Source organism: Piliocolobus tephrosceles, chromosome 14 (genome assembly GCF_002776525.5).
Source record: "Piliocolobus tephrosceles isolate RC106 chromosome 14, ASM277652v3, whole genome shotgun sequence".
Taxonomy (NCBI): Eukaryota; Metazoa; Chordata; class Mammalia; order Primates; family Cercopithecidae; genus Piliocolobus; species Piliocolobus tephrosceles.
In genome coordinates, this window is record NC_045447.1 from 58,944,120 (window position 1) to 58,965,764 (window position 21,645).

At 36.0% G+C, this 21,645-nt stretch overlaps 1 protein-coding gene across 5 annotated transcripts in view; it reads left to right on the forward strand.

The window, feature by feature from the left end:
* The window catches only part of HACD4 (3-hydroxyacyl-CoA dehydratase 4), a 29,752-nt gene extending 14,395 nt beyond the window's left edge, over positions 1 to 15,357 (forward strand). For all 5 annotated transcript variants that reach the window (XM_023191714.3, XM_023191716.2, XM_023191715.3 and 2 more), the window contains 4 exons: positions 2,560 to 2,672; positions 6,913 to 7,019; positions 10,776 to 10,901; positions 11,836 to 15,357. In XM_023191714.3, coding sequence (XP_023047482.2) covers positions 2,560 to 2,672; positions 6,913 to 7,019; positions 10,776 to 10,901; positions 11,836 to 11,918 — 429 coding nt within the window. In that variant the 3' untranslated portion in view covers positions 11,919 to 15,357. The remainder of the gene's footprint in view (positions 1 to 2,559; positions 2,673 to 6,912; positions 7,020 to 10,775; positions 10,902 to 11,835) is intronic.
* Positions 15,358 to 21,645: the final 6,288 nt, after the last annotated feature.

Sequence of the window (21,645 nt, forward strand, 5' to 3'; positions counted from 1 at the left end):
AAATTTTAAAAGGCTTTTCTTCAAAATTGTTTTGGTGTTAAGAAAATCAAGGAGGGTCCTGTTTTAAGGCTTAATTTTTAAAGAGAAGCTTTTTGAAAAAATAGGCGATAACCTGGATACTAGGTGATGGAGTAACTCATATCAAGTAACAATGGTGAAAGAGTATTTCAGGAATTTGAAGTCGTATTGTCTAGATGTTGATTCCAGACTTGTAAGTAAGTCACTTTCAGTTGGCAAAATGCATGTCTTTTGTAAATCGCATATAACAATAATAGCACCTACTTCTTAGGGTCATTATGGAGATAAAGTGAGATGGTGTATATTTGGAACCTGGCACAAAGTAAACAATAAAATCTTTATTTCAATTTAAGAACATCTCTGCCTAAATTTCCCCATTGTATTGCCATTGAATGGTCAAGTTAGAGTTAAATAACCATCAGATGATTTGTTAACTAATTACATTGACACCGAATATAGAAGGAGTCTTCACTTGTGTGTGTATGTGTGTTGTGGTTTGGTTTGGGGGGGCCATCCTGTTGCTGCTTTCTGTGCAGCTGGGATTTTATTGCTACCTTGCCACAGTGAAGTGATGATTTTCAACAGGGTGAGTTTCATCATGCAGCTCCAGTCTCTCCCTTTTAGGAGATTTTCCCCTCTGTCCTCCTCAATTAAGGGGTGACCTGACATCACGGGTAGCTTACAACTCTGGAAACTAGGAGACTTCAGATATATATATATATATATATATTTCCAGGTCTGTTCCCATATTTCTTATTTCTAAAAAGGTGGGGCTGGGCTAGTATCCAAATGCTTTATTTAGAGGAGACCCTAGAGATTATCTTATTGAGAGGTGTCTAAGATTTTTCAGTAGTCAGCCATGTAATTAGAAATCTGTATTTTATTCATGTATCCATTCATATATGTGTATCTCCTGAGATTTCTAGCAAAAACTAGAAGGTTTTCCTAATTACCAAGCATTGATCAAATATAAGAGAGGTAGAGCCTAAGAACTTGTTTGCTGCTATGATTGTGTATCTGAAGGCTGAGAGGTGTCATGACATCAAGGTTGGATTGTTCAGTAATTATAATTGCAGTTCAGTAGAATTTATTATAGAAACTAAATCAATAGAGTATTATATTGTAAAGAAAGAATGAAAAAAGAAAAACAGCTATGTAGATAGCTTCCATAGTTTGACTAAGGTTTGAATCATATCTAATTCCCCTTAGCCAAGCATAGACCCTCTTGACTCACCACTGTAGTCATGTCATAAACATGCTGATATAGCTTATACACGTGGATTTCTGATCATGTGGCCCGCTATTGGCAAATCTTGGATTTCTGTGCACTAGGTGATTTTCCAGGACTAGCAGCCTATAAATGCTAAGTCACAGGTTATCCCAGTCTTTTCTCCTTGATCCACTTTAAAAATAAAGAAAAATATAAATCATTCCCCTCTTTTCTTTTCTGCGCATTTGACTCTTCAATCTTAAGTATATTTTCCTTTGACCATTAAGAGCAAGTAAAACATTCTATTAAAAACACACAAAATACAGAATGTACAGGATATATTAATATAACGTAAGAAGGCACTTTATACTTAGGTTGGGAAAAAGGAATGTATTTTTTTATTTTTTGAGGCTAGTAATTGGGGCAAAGCCAAAAATGTGTGAAGTCTCGATGATCTGTAAATGCTGACTTGGAATATATTGAATTCTTTTCATTTTCCACTAGCTTATAAGGGTTAGGATTATATTACTCCCCTACTGGGGGAAAAAAAAAAAAAGCTACAATAGTTTCTCTATTGGATGGAATTGAAATTTCTCAGCCTGTCATTCAAAACCCTTCACAACCCAGCTCCGAACATGTTTTCAATTTCATCTCCTTTTATTCCCTTGTATGCACCCTCCCCTCTAGCCCCCCAGTGGTTCACATTACTCCCCTGGGCACCCCACATTTTCACACCTATGCCTCTTTGCTCAGGCTACTGCCTTTGCCTAGGATGCCCTCTCTCATATCCAGTCTACCTGACAAACTCTTATCCATTTTTCAAGATCCAACTTGGATGAAAAGAAATGTAGCCTGTCTTCATTAATCTCTTTGCATTGTTTCTCTAGGCAGAAAGTATCTTGCTCACCTGTGCTCCCATATCTAGCACACACTGTGCCATTGTTCAGTTCTCCCACCACTGCTACCCTCTCTGGAGCAAAGACTGTGTTTTCATTTTGGCATCTGACACACAGTGGACACTCAATAAAGCCTTGTCAAAGTGAATAGAAACACATGCATGTGGCAAGAAGAAAGGAAATATCCTGATTCACATAAAATATATGTCATTTTTTCATTCATTATATATTATTTGTAAAATATAGACAAACAAATGAGGAACTGAAATTCAGCCATAACCCTACTCTCTCGGAGGGAGGCATTATTAACAATTTAGTATACATATTTCCAGCTAAAGTATACTTTTGAAAGGAGATCTGGTTTTTAAAATTAGAAAATTACCTACATAGCCTAACAGATGATCCTAATTTCCGACTTTGCTGTTTCTTTGTTAGCTCACAGAGCGAATAATCATCCTTTTTGTGGTGATCACCAGTCAAGAGGAAGTCCAAGGGAAATATGTGGTGTGTGTTTTATTCATCTTTTGGAATCTATTGGATATGGTTAGGTAAGAAGGTAAAATAATGTCTTAAAACAAGACTAACTTGCTTTCTGCAGTGAAACCAGTACTAGCTGCTTACATTTGGTTACTCGGTATGAGAGAGGAAAACATATCCCCTTTTCAAATTATTTTATCTTGATATAGAAATGTATTTTTAGTGTTCTCCATAATGGGCATATCAAAAATAATGAAAACCTACCATGGTATTACAACAGTAAATCAGCACATTCAGGTTTCTGCAGAAGGCTTGGCATAAAACCAACTTGGAATAACCCTCAGCTGTTTCCTAACGAAGGCATTCCTCACAGTTGCTTTAGTACAGTTGCTTTAATACGCGAAGCAGGTCTTTTATTATATCACCAGAATTTACAGTTAGTTTCTGTGCATTCAAAAATCTTTTAAATACAGGGCCTCTCAGGAAGAAAATGCACTCCCACATTCATTTACAATTGCAGTGGGTTCAAATGACTAACTTAAGTCCTTTTACTGCTAATTCTAAAACTTTGCAGTGAGATGTGCCTAGTCTTACCTCTACACGTGGTGGTGTGAAACAGTCCCCTTTGCTCAGTGAGTGCTTACACCTCACTCTGGGGAGGTGTCCTAACTGCTAGGTCAGCTTTCACAAATGAGAATTGTCCCTCCCACTTGAGAGATCTGGATTTGGATAGGTAACACAAGAGCCCTCGTTTGTTTTTTAGCCAAGGGTATGTAATTTTTTAATTATATTTTCAATAACTTAACTGGATTAAAATATGTTTAAATAATAAGTTGAGTCCTAGAGTGAATCAGAATGAAATCTTTTGTTGAAGTAAAATGAATTTAATTATGTATATAAATCAGTAATTTCTCATTTTTGAATTGATAGTTTAGTGGACTTGGGGCAAACTTCATGGACTTTTGTAGCCCATAACTTCTATTCATGAGATAGTGGAACCTCATTTGGGATTGAAGCTTTCAAGTATGTTACTCTTGGATATGCTTACTCTTTCAGTCTCAGAGAAGCTCAATAAATACATTGAAGAACAAAACGTTTGCACTGAAAGAAGTAGCATGCTGTCATAGGAAGACTTTTGAACATGAAGGTAGAAGATCTCTCTGGATGAAACCCACCTCCACTACTCACTTGCTAAGTGATGTTAGGCAAATCACTTAACCTTTCTTATTTTAATAACAACTTTATTGAGATATAATTTATATACTATAAAGTTCACCCTTTTAAAATATAAAATTTGTGAGTTTTAGTATATCCAAAGAGATGTGCAATCACTACTATCCTAGAACATTTTTATCATCCGTAAAAGAAACCTCATACCCAGTAGCAGTATGAGGAGGGAGTAGCAGTATGAGGAGTACCCACTCCCTTCTTCCCCCGGCCCCTGGAAACCACACATATGCTGTCTCTATGGATTGCCTATCCTGGAAATTTCATATAAATGGAATCATTCAATCTGTGGCCTTTTGTAACAGGCTTCTTTTACCTAGCATAATGTTTTCAAGGTTCTTTTGTGTTGTGGCATGTGTCAGTACTTCATTGCTTTTTGGGCTGAGTAATACTCTATTGCATTGATTTACTACTTTCTGTGTATCCAGTTATCAGCTGATGGACATTTGGGTGGTTTCTACTGTTTGGCCATGAGGAATACTGCCATGAACATCCATATACAAGCTTTTGTGTGCACATGTTTTCATTTCCCTTATACCTAGGAGTGAAATTCCAAGGCACCTAACTTTTAGAAACTTTTATTTTCCTCTGTAAAATGGGGGTAAACTTATCTTCCCACTCTACTCTATAATTATTTTTCCTAAAGAAATGAGCAAGAAATTTCCTCAGCCTGAAAAAAGCATCTATGAAAAATTCATACTAACATGATAGTTAATGATGAAAGACTGATGCCTTCCTCCTAACATGCAGGAACAAGACAAGGGCATCCACACTTGCCACTTATATTCATCATTGTGCTGGAAGTTCTATCCATGGCAATAAGACAGAACAGAAAACAAACAAAATGGTATAAAAGGCATGTAGGCTGGAAAGCAACAAGTAAAACTATCTCTATTGGCAGATGATATCTTATTGATAAAAAATTATCAATATGTAAAAATGAATTATTTTTTATACATTTGCAATTAACTACCACAAAATCAAATCAAGAATACAATTCTGTTTATAGCAGCATCAAAAAGAATAAAGTACTGAGAAATAAACTTAACAAAAGATGCAGAGAATTTATACATTGTTGAGAAAGCATTGTTGAAAAAATTAAATATCTAAATAAATGAAAGGACATCCCACATAACTTGAAAACTTAATATTGTTCAGATGGCAGTATTCCACAAATTGATCTGCAGATTCAGTGTAATCCCTATTAGAACCCAGATAACTTCATTGCAGAAACTGAGAAGATGATCCTAAAACTCATATTTAAATTCAAGGAACTCAGAATAGCCAAAACAATCTTAGAAGACTATAGGTGAAGGACTCACTCTTTCCCATTTCAAAACTTACTACAAAGCAATAATTAAGTGCGGTATTGTGTAAGGATAAATCACGGAATAAAATCGATAGTCTAAAGATAAACTCTCACACATTTTTGGTCAATTAATTTTTGACAACAATGCCAAGAACATTCGATGGGGAAAGAACAGTCTTTTTTAACAAATGGTGCTGGGACAACTGGCTATACACACACAAAAAATGAAGTTACCACTCACATATAAGTGGAAAAACTATGAGACTCTTTGAAAAAAATATAGGAGTAAATCTTGATTACTGGATTTGGTGGTGGATTATGATACCAGAAACACAACAAAAGAAAAAAAGAGAAATTGGACCTCATCATAAGTGGCTTTTTTTTTTTTTTTTTTTTTTTTTTTTGAGATGGAGTCTTGCTCTCCCACCCAGGCTGGAGTCCAGTGGCACGATCTCAGCTCACCACAACCTCCGCCTCCTGGATTCAAATGATGCTCCTGCCTCAGCCTCCTGAGTAGCTGGGATTACAGGCACGGGCCACCATGCCCGGCTTATTTTTATATCTTTAGTATAGATGGGGTTTCGCCATGTTGGCCAGGCTGGTCTTGAACCCCGGACCTCAGGTCATCTGCCCGGCTTGGCCTCCCAAAGTGCTGGGATTACAGGAGTGAGCTACCACAGCTGGCCAAAAGTGGCTTTTAAACATGAAAAGATGCTTACCTCCTCTTTCTAATATGAGGGGAAAAAGATGAGATACCATTTTTCACTTTGATTGGTAAAGATCAAAAAGCTTGATTATATGCTATGTTCAGTGAGGTCCTCCACTGCTGGTATATATTTTATGTAGTAAATATGCACATAGATATGTAAATGCAAAAACATTTCTGAAAGAATACCTAAGAAACTGACATGGGTTATTGTCTCTGAGGGGCGGAATTCAGGTCCTGGATTGAGAGAGATTTACTCTTCCCCATTCATGTTTTCAAGGTTGTTTGGGTGGTTTTGTCATATGTATTTACTGTCTGTCTATATCAGTAGTTCTCAAAGTGTGGTCCTTAGACCAGTGGCATCAGCATCACCTGGAACTTGTTAATACAAAGTCTGGGGTGTACCACAGTTCCACTGGATCAGAAACTTTGGAGTAGGGTCCAGCAATTTGTTTTAACATGCCATCTAGGTGATTCTGATATATGCTCAAGCCTAATAACCAGTGTCCTATTCAAAGAAATAAAACGCAATGTAGACTACTTAATCTATTACATCACAGTGGTAGGCTTAAAGCTCCCTACTATACCCAAATCAGCTCCCAAGGCCAGTTCTTTAATTGATCACATAGATAGTACACCTGCAGAAGCAGAATTGCCAAATAAAGATTTGGAAGTCACATTTTATTTTTAAATGAATTCCTGAGCTATTTACAAGTATGTCTGTCACTAAACAACCTAGCTGCTTGGTGCAAAAAATGGGCTTGGCTTTTTAATGAAATTGAAGTCACTAATCAAGGAAATTTGTTACTGTATTTTTCTGAGGAGGGAGTAAGACTTACTTGCTCTGTTTAGCTTTATAATTATTCATGATCTACCCCATGAGACAAGCCAGATTGACATGGTCCCTTTCCCCCATTTAAAAAAAATCTCTTGCTTAAATTACAGGAAATAAAATACATAATTTGCACACTTTCCAGTTGTATCTCTGTATTTAATTACACAGTACAGTCATTCTATTTCCCAGGTTTTAGCAGAAAATGATGTTTATGAGCTTTTCATCTCCTTTCAGGTACACTTATAGCATGTTATCAGTCATAGGAATATCCTATGCTGTCTTGACATGGCTCAGTCAAACACTGTGGATGCCAATTTATCCTTTGTGTGTTCTCGCTGAAGGTAAGAAAAGAGTGACTTGCTGTATTGCTTACTGACAAAAGCCATCTAGTTATAATGGTTCACTAAAGTTTCTGATGATTAAATTACTATTTTTGCAAATGCTTAGCTCACTCAATGTATCTTTCCTGGGATATTTCCCTTGATGCAAAGAGGCAAAGTTGAAGAGGGAAGCAGCTCTGCACCATAGACAAAATACTGGACAGAAAGCAACAGCATCTGAGTCCTTTCCTTCATTAACTCACTGTATGAATTTTGGGTGACTCATTTAACCTCTCAGAGTCTGCTTACTCACCAAAAAGAGGTTAGCATTTAGGGAGTCTATGATTTTTAACTTTTAATGCACAGAAATTCAGTTCCCTCTGGTGAGACTCTTTCCCACTTACCATTTACCATGTATCCTACCCTCTCTCAGCAACTAGTTAACTCTACCTTGATATTAATCATCATTTTCTGAGGGAGGCATTCCCTAACTTCCTCAACTGAATTCCCCTGGGTACAGCATCATGAATCTTTTTATAATAGGGGCCCCCAACCAGGGCTATGATCCCGGTCTGTGGCCCATTAAGAACCAGGCCGCATAGCAGGAGGTGAGTAGTGGGCTAGCAGGTGAAGCTTCATCTGTATTTATGGCCACTCACCATTGCCCACATTATCGCCTGAGCTCTACCTCCTGTCAGATCAGTGGAGGCATCAGATTCTTATCGGAGCACAAACCCTATTGTGAACTGTGCATGGGGATCTGGGTTGCATGCTCCTTATGAGAATCTAATGCCTGATGATCTTTCACTGTCTCCCATCACCCCCAGATGAGACCATCTAGTTGCAGGAAAATAAGCTCAGGGCTCCCACTGATTCTACATTATGGTGAGTTGTATAATTATTTTGTTATTTATTACAATGTAATAATAATACAAATAAAGTACACAATAAATGTCGTGTGCTTGAACCATCCTGAAATCATCCTTCTTCCTCCGGTCTGTGGAAAAATTGTCTTCCACAAAACCAGTACCTGGTGCCAAAAAGGTTGGGGGCTGCTGTCTTATAGGGCTTATCTCAGCATAATTACACATTGGTATGATTCTTTGATTAATGTCCATTTCCTTGACTAGACTCTAAGCTCCGTGGGGGTAAAAGGATGTCTGTGTCTTGTTTCTTTGCTTCCTTCCTTCCTCTTATGCACCAGTATATATGCTCACTAAACACAGAATGAATTATTGAATATAATATGAGTAGGCTAATTATATAGCCTAAATATAAACCTAAAACTTAAGATCAAATCATTCAGATCATCAGTTTGCAGAGTTTGAGGATATTTGGAGGACATATGGTTTCTTCTGCAATGGATCTGGTAGACTGGTAAGGAGCATTCTGTAAGACATGATTAAAGTTTTGAAAATTGAAGGCATAAAATAAGAAAGCATGTTAAGGTAACTAAGGGAAAAACATAAGGACATAGATTTAACATAAAATGATGACATTGACAAAGTATATGACAAAGTATATATAACAAAAGCCAGTTATAAAACAAAAGCATGTATTTTCTATCTACTGATGAGCAGATAAAAAGAGCTTAAGTTATTGTAAATCATGTTAGAATTTCTACATTTGTTTTGATTCAAAAGGAAGAATTATTAATTTTGGAATAGACTATGCCAAATGGATCTAGAGAATAATTGTCTTGAAATCCACAAAAAAACCCTGATTGTCCATTCTTTAAGAATCAAATCACCTCTCATTGAAATATCATGTACATATCTTTATTATATAATAGTACTGTAGAGAATATAGAAAGGAAATGGGGAGTTGTTGATCAAAGGGTACAAAGTTTGTTAGAAGGAATACATTTTTGAGATCTAATGCACAGCAGGGTGACTGTACTCAATAATGTATATTTCAAAATAGCTAAATTTCAAATCTCACCACAATGAAATGAGTGAGGTGATGGATATGTTAATTAGCTTGATTTAATCATTCCACATTGTACACATACATCAAAACATCACATTGTGCTTCATATATGTATACAATTATGATTTGCCAATTAAAAGTTAATCACATTTAAAAGAATATATAAAATAATAAGGTAGAAATATAACTAATCCCTTCCTAGGAATAAAGGATGGATAAATGTATAGGAAACTTTTGCATTCTTGTTATTCCATAATTCGAATCCTTTTCCTTTCTAGGAAAGCCATGTTCTTATATGGTTGCCATACAACCCTTATTCTTTTATTCACTTCATAAACTTATTCTTGCAATTTCAAAATAAGGTATATGCAGAAAATAGTCTAGAGATATATATGACAAAAATGTCAATAATGATTAGCTCTAGGTGGTGGAATACAGGTAATTGTAATTTTATCTTTATATGTTTCTGTATGTCAGATGTCCCAAAGTATAAAACTGCACAGTTAAATAAACCTATTAAACTTTTGACAACTTTACTAATTTTTAATGACTATAATTTCCCATCTGACAAATATAAGATAAAAACAAAGCTTATGTAAATAACCAGATCAACTAATTATACTGATAAAATGCTAGAGACATAGGTGCAGCCTGTGTTAACCTTAAACTGCATGTTTTGTGTCAGTGGCAGATCCTATAATGATGCTACTCATACCTCCACTCGGCTCTAACAGTTGTGAACTCCTGCCTTTTCTTGATCTTTCTCTTTTAAAAAACCTTTTATGTAGGGATAATTTTGACCCATAAGAATTGCAACAATAGTACACCATTCCCATGTACCCTTCACCCAGCTTACCCTAATGATAACATCTTACATAATGTTAGCATATTACCATTTCATTCCATGAAATGTTACCAAAAATATCTATACATGGGATACAATGTTACCGAACTTTCATCATTTTTTACCTGATACCAGCTCCCTCCCTCAAAATAATTTAGGCCAGCATTTCTCATAGAGTTCTTCAAAATACTTATTAAGTACAACTGGTGGTTAAGGAGGAAGAAGCAGATATTCTAAGGCCAGTTAGATTGAGGAAAGGTTAGATGGTATTTTTTTTTATTGCAGAATTTCTCACAATCTCTACTATGTTAATATGTGTTGTGAAACTCTTTTTTTTTTTTTTTTTTTTTTTTGAGACGGAGTCTTGCTGTGTCTCCTGGGCTGGAGTGCAGTGACCCGATCTCAGCTCACTGCAAGCTCCGCCTCCCGGGTTTACGCCATTCTCCTGCCTCAGCCTCCGGAGTAGCTGGGACTACAGGCGCCCGCCACCTCGCCCGGCTAGTTTTTTGTATTTTTAGTAGAGACGGGGTTTCACCGTGTTAGCCAGAATGGTCTCGATCTCCTGACCTCATGATCCGCCCGTGTCGGCCTCCCAAAGTGCTGGGATTACAGGCTTGAGCCACCACGCCCGGCCTTGTGAAACTCTTAAGAGGAAAATATATGCACCATTTTCCAAGTTCATCTGTCTATCACCCCTATTTGTGGCTAGGTGGACAAATGTATTTTGAGATAACATTTTAAAAAACATTGTAAATTCTTCCTCTGGAGGCACGATAAAGCATACCATGGACAAACATTCAACAAGTCATACTACTGTAAGCACCTTGCCAACTTAATCATTTCGCAGATTTCTGTATTAAACTAGGTTTAGCAAAAAGATTCAGCAACTATTACAAAACTGTCATTATCAAATTCAAAATATCCTACAACTCTGAAGACATATATACACATCCCTGTAACAACTTAAGGAGGAAAACCTTCATGATGCTTTTCTTTTTTAACAGCATTTGCCATCTATCAATCGCTGCCTTATTTTGAATCATTTGGCACTTATTCCACCAAGCTGCCCTTTGACTTATCCATCTATTTCCCATATGTGCTGAAAATATATCTCATGATGCTCTTTATAGGTAAGTGACTTTTTTGGTCTTGTTTTTGCATTTTTCCTGTGCTTTTTGGTTAGTGCTTGCCATCTACCTTAATATACAGGTTGGTAAACATGGGAGAGACCAAAGAGGAAGCCTGACATGATGAACTAGATCTTGTTAGTGAAGCCCCTGGAGGTTATAATGCTTTTTGCTGGGCATGATGGGATCATATATTTCCCTTTCACTGTACAAATAAGAACAATTTTACTATCAGAAAACATAGCTGCATTATGTATGAGATATAGAAGTTTGGACCATGTGCACAGGTATCTACAAATAAAACCTAGATGTCAAACTAAGAAGAACTGGCCATTTCTGATTTTTCCATTTATATCCATTTTGTTTTCTTGTTGTTTTGTTTCTTGTTTGTTTATTCTTCCATTTTGTTTGGCTTTTCAAGCTAGCACTTCCTATCAGGCAAATGGAAGTCGGTGTTAGAGACTCAAGAAAAATGTATGGAACAAAAACTTACCCTTGAATAAATTTGATCATTAAACCTAATCATTTTCCATGAAATTGGGGACAAAACTTTCACTATTAAATTTTTGTTTTCCCAGTTCTAACCTTCACAAATCCCCAAAATAATGATTATCTCTAGAAGATAACAGATATCAAACATAAAAACAACACATAGAGAGAAAAGACAAAAATGTCAGACTTTAGAGGGAGGTGGAGAGAGCTATGCTAAAGAAAGGAAGACAATTCCTTGCATTAAAAAAAGTAGGATAGAAGAGTTTTGTTTACCTCTCTTTCTGCACAAAATCCGGACACTTCTTTCAGCATTCCTTCTCACATCTCCCTTGCAAGTGTCTTCTCCCTGGATTTGGGCAGCACTCTGACTGTATTTTAAACTCAATGTTCCTTCCAGAGAAATAGTTAACGTTACTTACTTTTGCAACTTCTTTCTCCACATTAGGTATGTATTTTACCTACAGTCATCTATACTCAGAAAGAAGAGACATCCTCGGAATCTTTCCCATTAAAAAAAAGAAAATGTGAAGTACAGCATTCCAGTGTGACATGAGAAAAGACAGGCTGTGGATTCAACTGCAGTAAATACAACACAGGAAGTATTCTGGTGGAAAAATACCTTATGTTTGATAAAAATCCATTACATGAAATGATTGCACATACCCCCAAAACTGTAGACATAACAGGCTATGTTTTTCACACATTGTATTTTTAAGACATATATATTCTCCATACCCTGTTTCACCAAAATTCCTGCTTCGTTTGGATTTTATAGACGTTACACTTACATTGTATGTAGTCTGATTATTTTCCTGTAAGTTTAATGAGAAATAGGAGATTAACTGCAATAGATTCAATTAAATTAAGAAACCAAACTTGATAACCTAAATTACATGTATTCTTTTTCACTTCCGAGTTCCCAAATAGATCTGTAGGAGGGGAGGGATGGAAAATATATTCCACAGTTGCCTAGAATAACATATTTTATAGACAGATTTCTGTCTTCAGAGCTAATAATTCAATACTCACCCTAAACATTAGATATGTTTAGAAAATTAAGTATCTTTCCAAGCCCTATGTCTTACCTCAGGTTGCTATAAGTAGAACACCATAAACCAAATGGCTTAAACAACAGCAATGCTTCTCACAGTTCTGGAGGCCGGCAATTCCACTCAGGATCAAGGCACCAGCTAATGCAGTTCCTGGTGAGGGCCCTCTTCCCAGTTTGCAGGTAGATGTCCTTCTGTGTCCTCACATGAGACAGAGAGATCAACTCTCTTGTGTCTCTTATAATGGCACTAATCCTATTCATGAGAGCTCTACCCTCATGACCTAATTACCTCCCAATGGCTCCACCTCCAAATACCATCATATTGGAGGTTAGGGCTTAACACATGAATTTTGGGGGAACACAAAGATTCAGTCCATAGCATTCTGTACCTGGCCCTACAAAATTCATGTCCTCCTCACATGCAAAATACATAAATTCCATCTCAACAGCCTTAAAAGTCTTAACTCATTCCTGCCTCAATGCTAAAGTCCAAAGTCTCATCTAAATTAGATGTGAGTGAGATTCAAGGTACAATTCATCCTGAGGCAAAATTCCTTTCCATCTGTGAACCTGTGAAATGAAACAAGTTATGTGCTTCCAAAATGCAATGATGGGACACGCAAAGCAAGAAACAGGAAAAAAGGAAGGTGTAATGGGTCCCCAACAAGTCCAAAACCTAGCAAGGCAAACACCATGAGATCTTAGGCTTAGGAATAATCCTCTTTGGCCTGATACTCTGGCTTCAAGACCCAGTGAGGCAGAGGTATTGCCCCCAGGACTATGTTGGAGGAGGATGACCCCCATATCACCAGGCAGAAGCTGTCAGGCCTATTGAAACCAAGGCAATGACTGCCCCTTTTGAAACTGAGAAGGTACCCCTGATGTTCTCTGAATCACCGTTTGAGGTCAGTCTCTCCTTTTCTTGAAGAATAGTGTACATTTACAGCTGAATAGCTCTATGGTCCCAAATCCAAGAAGTCCAACAGTCTTCCTTCATTCTGTCCCATCTCCATTCCTTTCAATACAAACTGGCAGTGTTCCTGCTAGGGTGGCTGATTAGGCCTGTGGTTCGGACCCACACAAATCTAATTGGATGACTGGTCTGCTACACCCTTAGTGTTCTCTACCAAACATGTTTTCTTACCTTTTTGTAATGCAGACAAACTGATAATTTCCCAAATCTTTAAGTTCTGGTTCCGTTTTGGTTAACAAGTCTGTCTTCATTTTTTGTCACATTTTACTTTAAGCAGTCAAGATAAACTGAGGCACAGGTTCAACACTGGTTGGAGATCTCTTCAGTTTAATATCTAATTTCATGGCTCACAATTTTACTTTCCACAGAACACTAGAACATGAACACAATCCTCCAAGTTCTTTGGCATATTATAACAAAGATCACCTTTCTTCCAGTTTCCCATAACAGGTTCCTCATTTTCATTTGAGACTTCATCAGAATGGCCTTTATTGTCCATATGTCTACCAACATTTTATTCGTAGTGATTTACATGTTCTCTATGAAGATGGAGGCTTTCTCTCCCACCTTCTTGTCTTTGAGCCCTTACCAAAATCACCTCTATCAATCCCTTCATGGCAATATTGACCTTTCCTAGCAAAAAAACTAGTCCCTCAAAACTCTTCCGGTACTCTTCCAGGTACTCTAGTACCTCGAAACTCTTCCAGTACTCTTCCAGGTACTCTAGTCCCTCAAAACTCTTCCAGCTTCTGTTACCTAACATCAATGCTGCTTCCACATCTTTATGTATTGGTTATAGCAGCACCGTACTTCTTGGTACTAACTGCTGTCTTAGTCAGCTTGGCTGCTATAACAAACTACCATAAACTGGGTAGCTTAGACAACAAATATATTTCTCACAGTTCTCGAGGCAGGGAAGTCCAAGATAAAGGTGCTAGACAATTAAGTTCCTGATGAGGTTCCAAGGTGCTAGCTGATTCCTCTTCATGGTTTGCAAATGGATGCCTTTTTGCTATATGCTCACATGGTGGAGGGAGAAACCATCTCTCCCTTGTTTCTTATTGTAAAGATACTAATCCCATTTATGAAGGTTGCAGCTTCAAATGCCATCACGCTGGAGATTAGATCTTTAATATGTGACTTTAATGGGGGACACCAGGATTCAGTCCCTAGTGCTCTGATAGAGTATTCATTAATGTCATGTATTCATTAACATCTTTTAAGTTATTTGGGCTTTGATGCCTTAAAAGAAGACCCTGGCCAGGCATGGTGGCTCACACCTGTAATCCTAGCACTTTGAGAGGCTGAGGTGGGCAGATCACTTGAGGTCAGGAGTTCAAGACCAGTCTGGCCAACATGGGGAAACCCCATCTCTACTAAAAACACAAAAATTAGCCAGGCGTGGTGGCGCATGCCTGTAATCCCAGCTACACGGGAGGCTGGGGGCATGAGAATCACTTGAGCCTGGGAGGTGCAGGTTGCAGTGAGCAGAGATTGAGCCACTGCACTTCAGCCTGGGTGATGGAGTGATACTCTATCTCAATAGAGAAGACCCTGATGAAAATAGTAAACCTTTAGCAAATACACAAATGATGCCCCATTCTGTATTCTTTTTAATTTTAAAAATCACGACACACACATACATTACAGGAAGATAAAAGGTATAAAAATATAGTAAATACTTTTTAAAAAGGAAAATTCATGTTTTGGATTATTACTGGATTATTGCTAGTTACTGTAATGCAAGGCATATGTTCTCACAGTTTTGAAAAATACTTTCTTTGAAGATCTAAAAAAAATGTGTGAATAACTGATAGTCATTGCTGTATCACTGATGTATCACTCAATTTTTGGTAAAGAATTATAAAGATCTTATCTAGTAACTACGTTAAAAGGTATTAAAAATATTGTGATGTGAGAATGTATTAATAAAAATGTAATTTAAAAAACGGGTCACTTATTTCCACTAAAGAAAACATTTGGAAAGAAACAATTGAGTATTAGGCTGCTTGAAATATTTATAAACATATTTGGATTTTAAAAAATTATCCTTTTAAAAAGCTACATTTTTTTTCTGCTTTTATAGTTATCTTCTAAATTTTAGAAAAGTTACTAAAAGCTTTAGTGTGCAAGGAAACAGAAACGCTTTGCAAATTTTAGGTGGTTAATCTTAATCACTCCCAATAAAGATGGCTACTTACACTGCTGAAGTACATGTACAATCAATCACTAAAATGAAGAGAAAATTAGAGAAACTACACGTTACTGGGTCATTATAATAAATTAAAATTTCTTTATTAAGTAATGCTTTAATTTTTTTAAACCAGATTACCTTAAAAACTTCTTAAAATTGAAAACCAAAAGAAACAAGTGAATTTATGATTATTTTAAAACAGAAATGAGGATTGACAGTAGTTTGAGATATCTGCAACAATTGTAACATGAAAAGATCTGCCATTTCCTTTGGCGACGACACAATTGTTACTACTACTGTGGTTGGTTGCCTGTATTCATAATGGAAAGGAATACTAAATTTCATTATCAGTTAGTGAAAATAAAGATGTAATTTCTTTTTCCACTTAAGTACATGTTCCCCAGGTTAAGAAACCCAGACATAGTGAAGTCAAGACAGTAACTATCTGGTTAATTGGATGTTACCAAGATCGCAAAGTTGATTTCTTTGACTATCTGTCTTAACTGTATGTTCACCAAATTCCTATTTCATTTTCTACAATGTAGACAAAGGCTTACTTTCTCAAATTTAAGTAACATAGATGAAATAGGAACCATTAGATATTTTGAAAGCATATCTAAGACAACTTTTTTCTGAATTTTTGTTGTAAAATATAAAATATCGCATCTTAATCATTTTTAAGTGTGCAGTTCAGTAGTATTAAGTAATTTATATTGTGCAACCATCACCACTATCCATCTCCAGAACTTTTTTTAACCTTGCAAAACTTAAATCCTATACTCATTAAGCAATGGCTTCCTATTCTCCCATCTGCCCTGTCCCTGGCAACCACCTACTTTTTGTCTCTATGATTTTGATTGCTCTAAGTACCTCATATAAATGTATCTGTCTTTTGTAATTGGATTATTTCACTTAGCATAATGTCCTCAAGTTTCATCCATTTTGTATGTCAGAATTGTCTTCCTTTTTGAGGCTGACTGATAAGGAGGAAATTACTCTTGTCATTTTGCTATTTGTTTTCTACATAGCTTAGCTTTTTTGTCCCTCATTTCCTGCATTACTGTCATCTTTTGTGTGTAGTTTACTTTTTTATAGTGAAGCATTTAAGTATCTTTCTCAGTTCTTTTGTGTATATTCTGTAGCTGTTTTCTTTGTGGTTACCATAGGGTGACATTTAATATCCTGAAGGTAATTTGGACTTAGGCCAGCTGAACTTCAAAAATATACAAAAATTCTGCTCTTTATATCTCTGTCAATCACTCCTTTAAGTTTCACAAAATTATATACACTGTGTGTCCAAAATCAATTTTTAAAAATGCAACAGTCTCTATGTAGAAAACAAAAAGTAGTAGATTTTCCAATTGCCCATGTATTTTTCTTTACTGAGATCTTTATTTCTTCATGTGGCTTTGAGTTTTTGTTTAGTGTCTTTCCATTTCAGCCTGCAGGACCCCTATTAGCATTTCTGGCAGGGGCAGGTCTAGTGGTAACATACTCTATTAGCTTTTGTTTATCTGGGGATGTCTTAATTTCTTTCTCATGTCTGAAGAACAGTTTTGCCAAATACAGGAAATGTGGTTGATGATACATTTTTTTCCTAACACTTTGAATATATGAGCTCACTGCATTCTGGCCTCCAAAGTTTCTGATGAGAAATCTGATAATCATCACACTTATATGTGATGAATTGATTTTTTCATGCTATTTTAAAGATTCTGTCTTTGTCTTTGGCTTTTGATAGTTGTATGGATCTCTTTGAATTCATTCTGCTTGGAGTTTGTTGGTCATTATCTGGCTGTTCTTCAAATATTCTCTCTGCCCCTTTCTTTCTCTCTTTTCCTTCTGGGATCCTCACAATGTGTACGTTGGTCTGCTTGATGGATCCCACAGATCCTTATACGCTGTTCACTTTTTTCCAATTGTTTTTCTGTTGCTCAGACTCTAATAATTTCCATTGTCCTCTTTACATGTATACTGATTCTTCTGCTGCTCAAATCTGCCTTTGAATACCTCTAGTGAGTTTTTCATTTCAGTTATCTTACTTTCCAGCTCCTGAATTTCTTTTTTGTATCGTCTTAGATGTTCTCTGCATTGATACTACCATTTTGTTCATCCATTGTTTTTTTTTTTTGACTTTTTCCACCTGCTTTTTGGTTCTTTAAAAAAAATCCTTAAGGCAGTTGTTGTACAGCCTTTAGTGGATCCACCATCAAGTCTTTTTCAGAGATAGTTTTTGTTTTGTTTTCATTTGAAAGGGGCATACTTTCCTGTTTATTTTCATGCCTTGTTATGTTTTTTTTTGCTGAAAACTAAACATTTCAATCTAATAATATGGTAACTACATCTCACTAAGGTCCCTAAGTCAATGTTTTTCTTTTTTTAAACTATTCCTTACTTTGCCCGCCTTGAGCAAGTTGTCAAATGTGAGAATCCGTATTTGTTTCAGAAGTACAAATAGATATAATCTCAATGTCCAAAATATTTCCCCAAAGAATCTTACAATTATTTAAGTTTATATATGGAGAAAACATTTTATGATACTAAAGTGTTAAAGTGATTTAAAATTAAGTTTAAAATATGCTAAAAATTATCTCCCTTTACCCAGTATCTATCTTCTACTCATTTACTATTGCTTTGTAATAATTATAATGTTTCCCATTGGTGTAGATAATTTTAATATTCTTCTCAGTCTGAGTTATATGCTAATGTTGATATGACATGTTTCGCCAGGGTAGTGTTCAGATTGTACGTTCAGGGAGCAATAGCCACAGTTAACAAGGTCACCTATTTAGAATGCAGATTCCAGGTCTCCACTAAAGATAGTTGAAGCAGAAGCTCTGGGAATAAGCTCAGGATCCTAACTTTTGATAGACTCCTCAAATGAGCCTCATGCAGAGGAAAGTTTGAAAACCACTGCTTTTGAGTCTAAATTATTTCAGCTTTGAACAGAAAGAAAACTGCTAATAAGAACTACTTATATAAAAGCCACCAATGTTTTCACAACAGAGATGAATTTTTATGGCTTTAAAAATCCTTAAATAGTAGTTCTGAACATGTTTTTAACATGCCAAATAAGAATTACTAACTAGTTTATTTTTGCTAAGGGTAGCTGGAGTTTTAAATCTCATCTAAAATAAGATTAGTTAATTCCATATGAAAGTTAATTAGTAAAAACATGCCTTACTTCATCACATAAATGTAGGTGTCTACTGTTACTTCATGGTATTCAGCTGAGTGATGGGGTCTTGTGAAAGATAATGTGGTCTGGAATTAAGAGCAATAGGTTTGATTTTAGATCAAGCTCCAGTATTTACTAACTGAATGACTCTTTGAGTTCCAGTTTCCTTAACTGCTTAAAGTTATTATGAAGACTAAATGACATATGGTAAATTAAACTTTTGCAAATTATAAAGGGCTTTGCAGAAGTAGGACATTTATAACATGTTCTGTTCTTACTTCATGATGGTTTGGTGATTTATATTCTCTGACCGTAAGTTCCATGAGAGCAGGGATAACACGTTTTGTTCAGATTGTACCCCAGAAACTTGTATAGTGGCACATAATAGATGCCTATAATTGTGTGTGCAACTCTCTCTTTAAAGAAAACCACCCCTGCATCTAGAAATATATTTCAAGAAATCTATCAGCTTAATTAGGTAATGAATTTCAATTGTATCTCAAAGGGTACCTTATACTTAGAAGACACATAAGTTTTGGTTTTGTTTTTCTTTCAACTTATATAAGTATCTTAACATGCTACTTCTAGAATGTTTTGATTGTTAAGAACAATTTCTTAATAAACTTCCATTGTCTTCCCAAGTCCCCACATATGTCAAGAATGTGTTCAAGCATTACAGCTATTTATTTGCAGTGAAACACAAAAGTGATAACATTTCAATAACATTTTATAATTTATAAACCATATTTTTGTATTATTTATTTTAACCCTCACAGCTACTTTGTGAGGTAGATCATTTTATCCAAAAAATAAAACCAAACCTCAGGGAATAATCATTTTTATTCAGTTTCATATTTAATAATTTAGCTGGAAATGATCTTACAAGCTCCCTATGTTTGACAAGAATCAGATAAGCTAAGTTGTAGTTTTAAAGAAAGTTTTTAGTATTTATGAAGATTAACAGATTAAATACATAACTCACAACTTTATAAATATTATATATATATATCATACATTTAAGATGAGATTTTTGAGTTTCCAGGATCACAGTAAAGTATTTCCCCCAGAAAATATAAAAGCATGTTACCTCGTCCAGGACCACAGCCGTGATGACACACATTCATAAACGAAGATGATGCTGTTGGGTGTCTTTCCACAAGAGTGATGAAGAATGTGAATGGTTCCAGCCACACTCTGTCCCATAGTTCCATTTGAAGTGGTTCCTATGAATAGGCTGGTTGGGTCAGAAATACAAACTGACCAAACAGGGACCTACCCTCGGGCTTTAATGAAGGCCCCATCTCTTTACCAAATGATCTGATTTCTCTTCTAAAACAGCAATTTACTAAAGTGTTTGCTAAACCTCTAAAACTGCGGCTTGCTTTCAACGTTACTAAGTTACTTCAAGATAGTAACTGAATCCTTAAATCTGACTCCTTATATAATTACAGAACCAATATCTCTGGTTAAAATCATTTTGGAGACACTAATGTCTCACAATTAACTTCAAAAAAGATTATTAACAGCCTTTTGGTTACCATGGAGCCATTACATTACAAATAAAACACAAAGAGGATTTTAGGCACTTGCATGGATCCCAACATCTGTTCCAAATGTATACTTTTCAAATCAAGAGTCAGAGCGTTTAGATATTTCTGAGAAACCTATCAGGGCTCAAACCCCACACATTAATTTGTTAGTACATCTCAGCATGCTATTTGTCTTGGCCACTTATGTTTTTAAAAACTAACAGAAGATGACTTGTAAGGAAACTTTCCATAAAGTTAGGAACATCTGGCCTAAAAATGCAGGGACTTCTGGTTTCTGGAGAATAAACTGAAAAATCCTAAGGGAATAATTTAATTCTCACCTGAGGTCATACAGATATCAAGAGAAAAGGTCTTATTATTTTGGTGATCTATATCTTAGAATGTTTAGATGCAAGAACCTTTGGAGTTTTGAATTTAGAATCTTTAGCGGTTCCCATGAATTAAGAAAATACTACAAATCTTATACTCAAGGCTGCTCAAAATAAAAAGAAGGAGCTGCAGAAAAAAGAATAAACATCTTATTTCCTCCCTTTTGTACTCTTCTGTTTCCTTGTCAAGGGCAGGAGCAGGGAAAGGTTTGAATGAGAAGAAACTGGGCTGAACTGAAAAGGGCAGTTTGGGGTTAGAAGACTAGGCTGATTCTTCACCCCTTTACTTGGGCATTGGCAGTCTCTGGCTGCTGACTCAAAAAATAGAGAGTCGTTCTTCAGTGCTCACTTCCTCTTCACTTCAATGGCTCCTGTTTGCCATTCATGTTGCAAGCTGGCCCAGGAATCTGAAGTCCTTTGACCCATGAAGACCTACTCATTTACACTACAGACCTAAACTTCTCAATTCCAGAGGTCTACCGATATGAGGCAGAGTTGTTTCTTTATTTGATTATAGCAATCTACATTAAGGATGAATAAGGTTTCATCCTCTGTGGGAGTTTTCATCTTAAAGGGGAAGCTGATGAGCCTGGTGCATAGAAAGAGCATTGGGTTCTCTGCCACTTACTAGTTGTGTTTGCACCATTTTAAGATAGAAAATGCCTCAATGTAATACTGTTCCAAGAGTTAAATAATATAATACAACTGAAAGCTCAACTGTTCTGTCATTTTGATATTTGTTTTCTATCTGCTTTATAGGTTTTGTCCCTTATTTCCTGCATGACTGTCATCTATTGTGCTTATTTTTTTGTAGTGAAGCATTTAATACCTTTCTCATTTCCTTTTGTGTATATTCTATAACTGTTTCCTGACACCTAGCAGTGAATGTTAGATGAATTTCAACCTCTCATCAGTAGGAAATATAAGCAAGTATATATGGA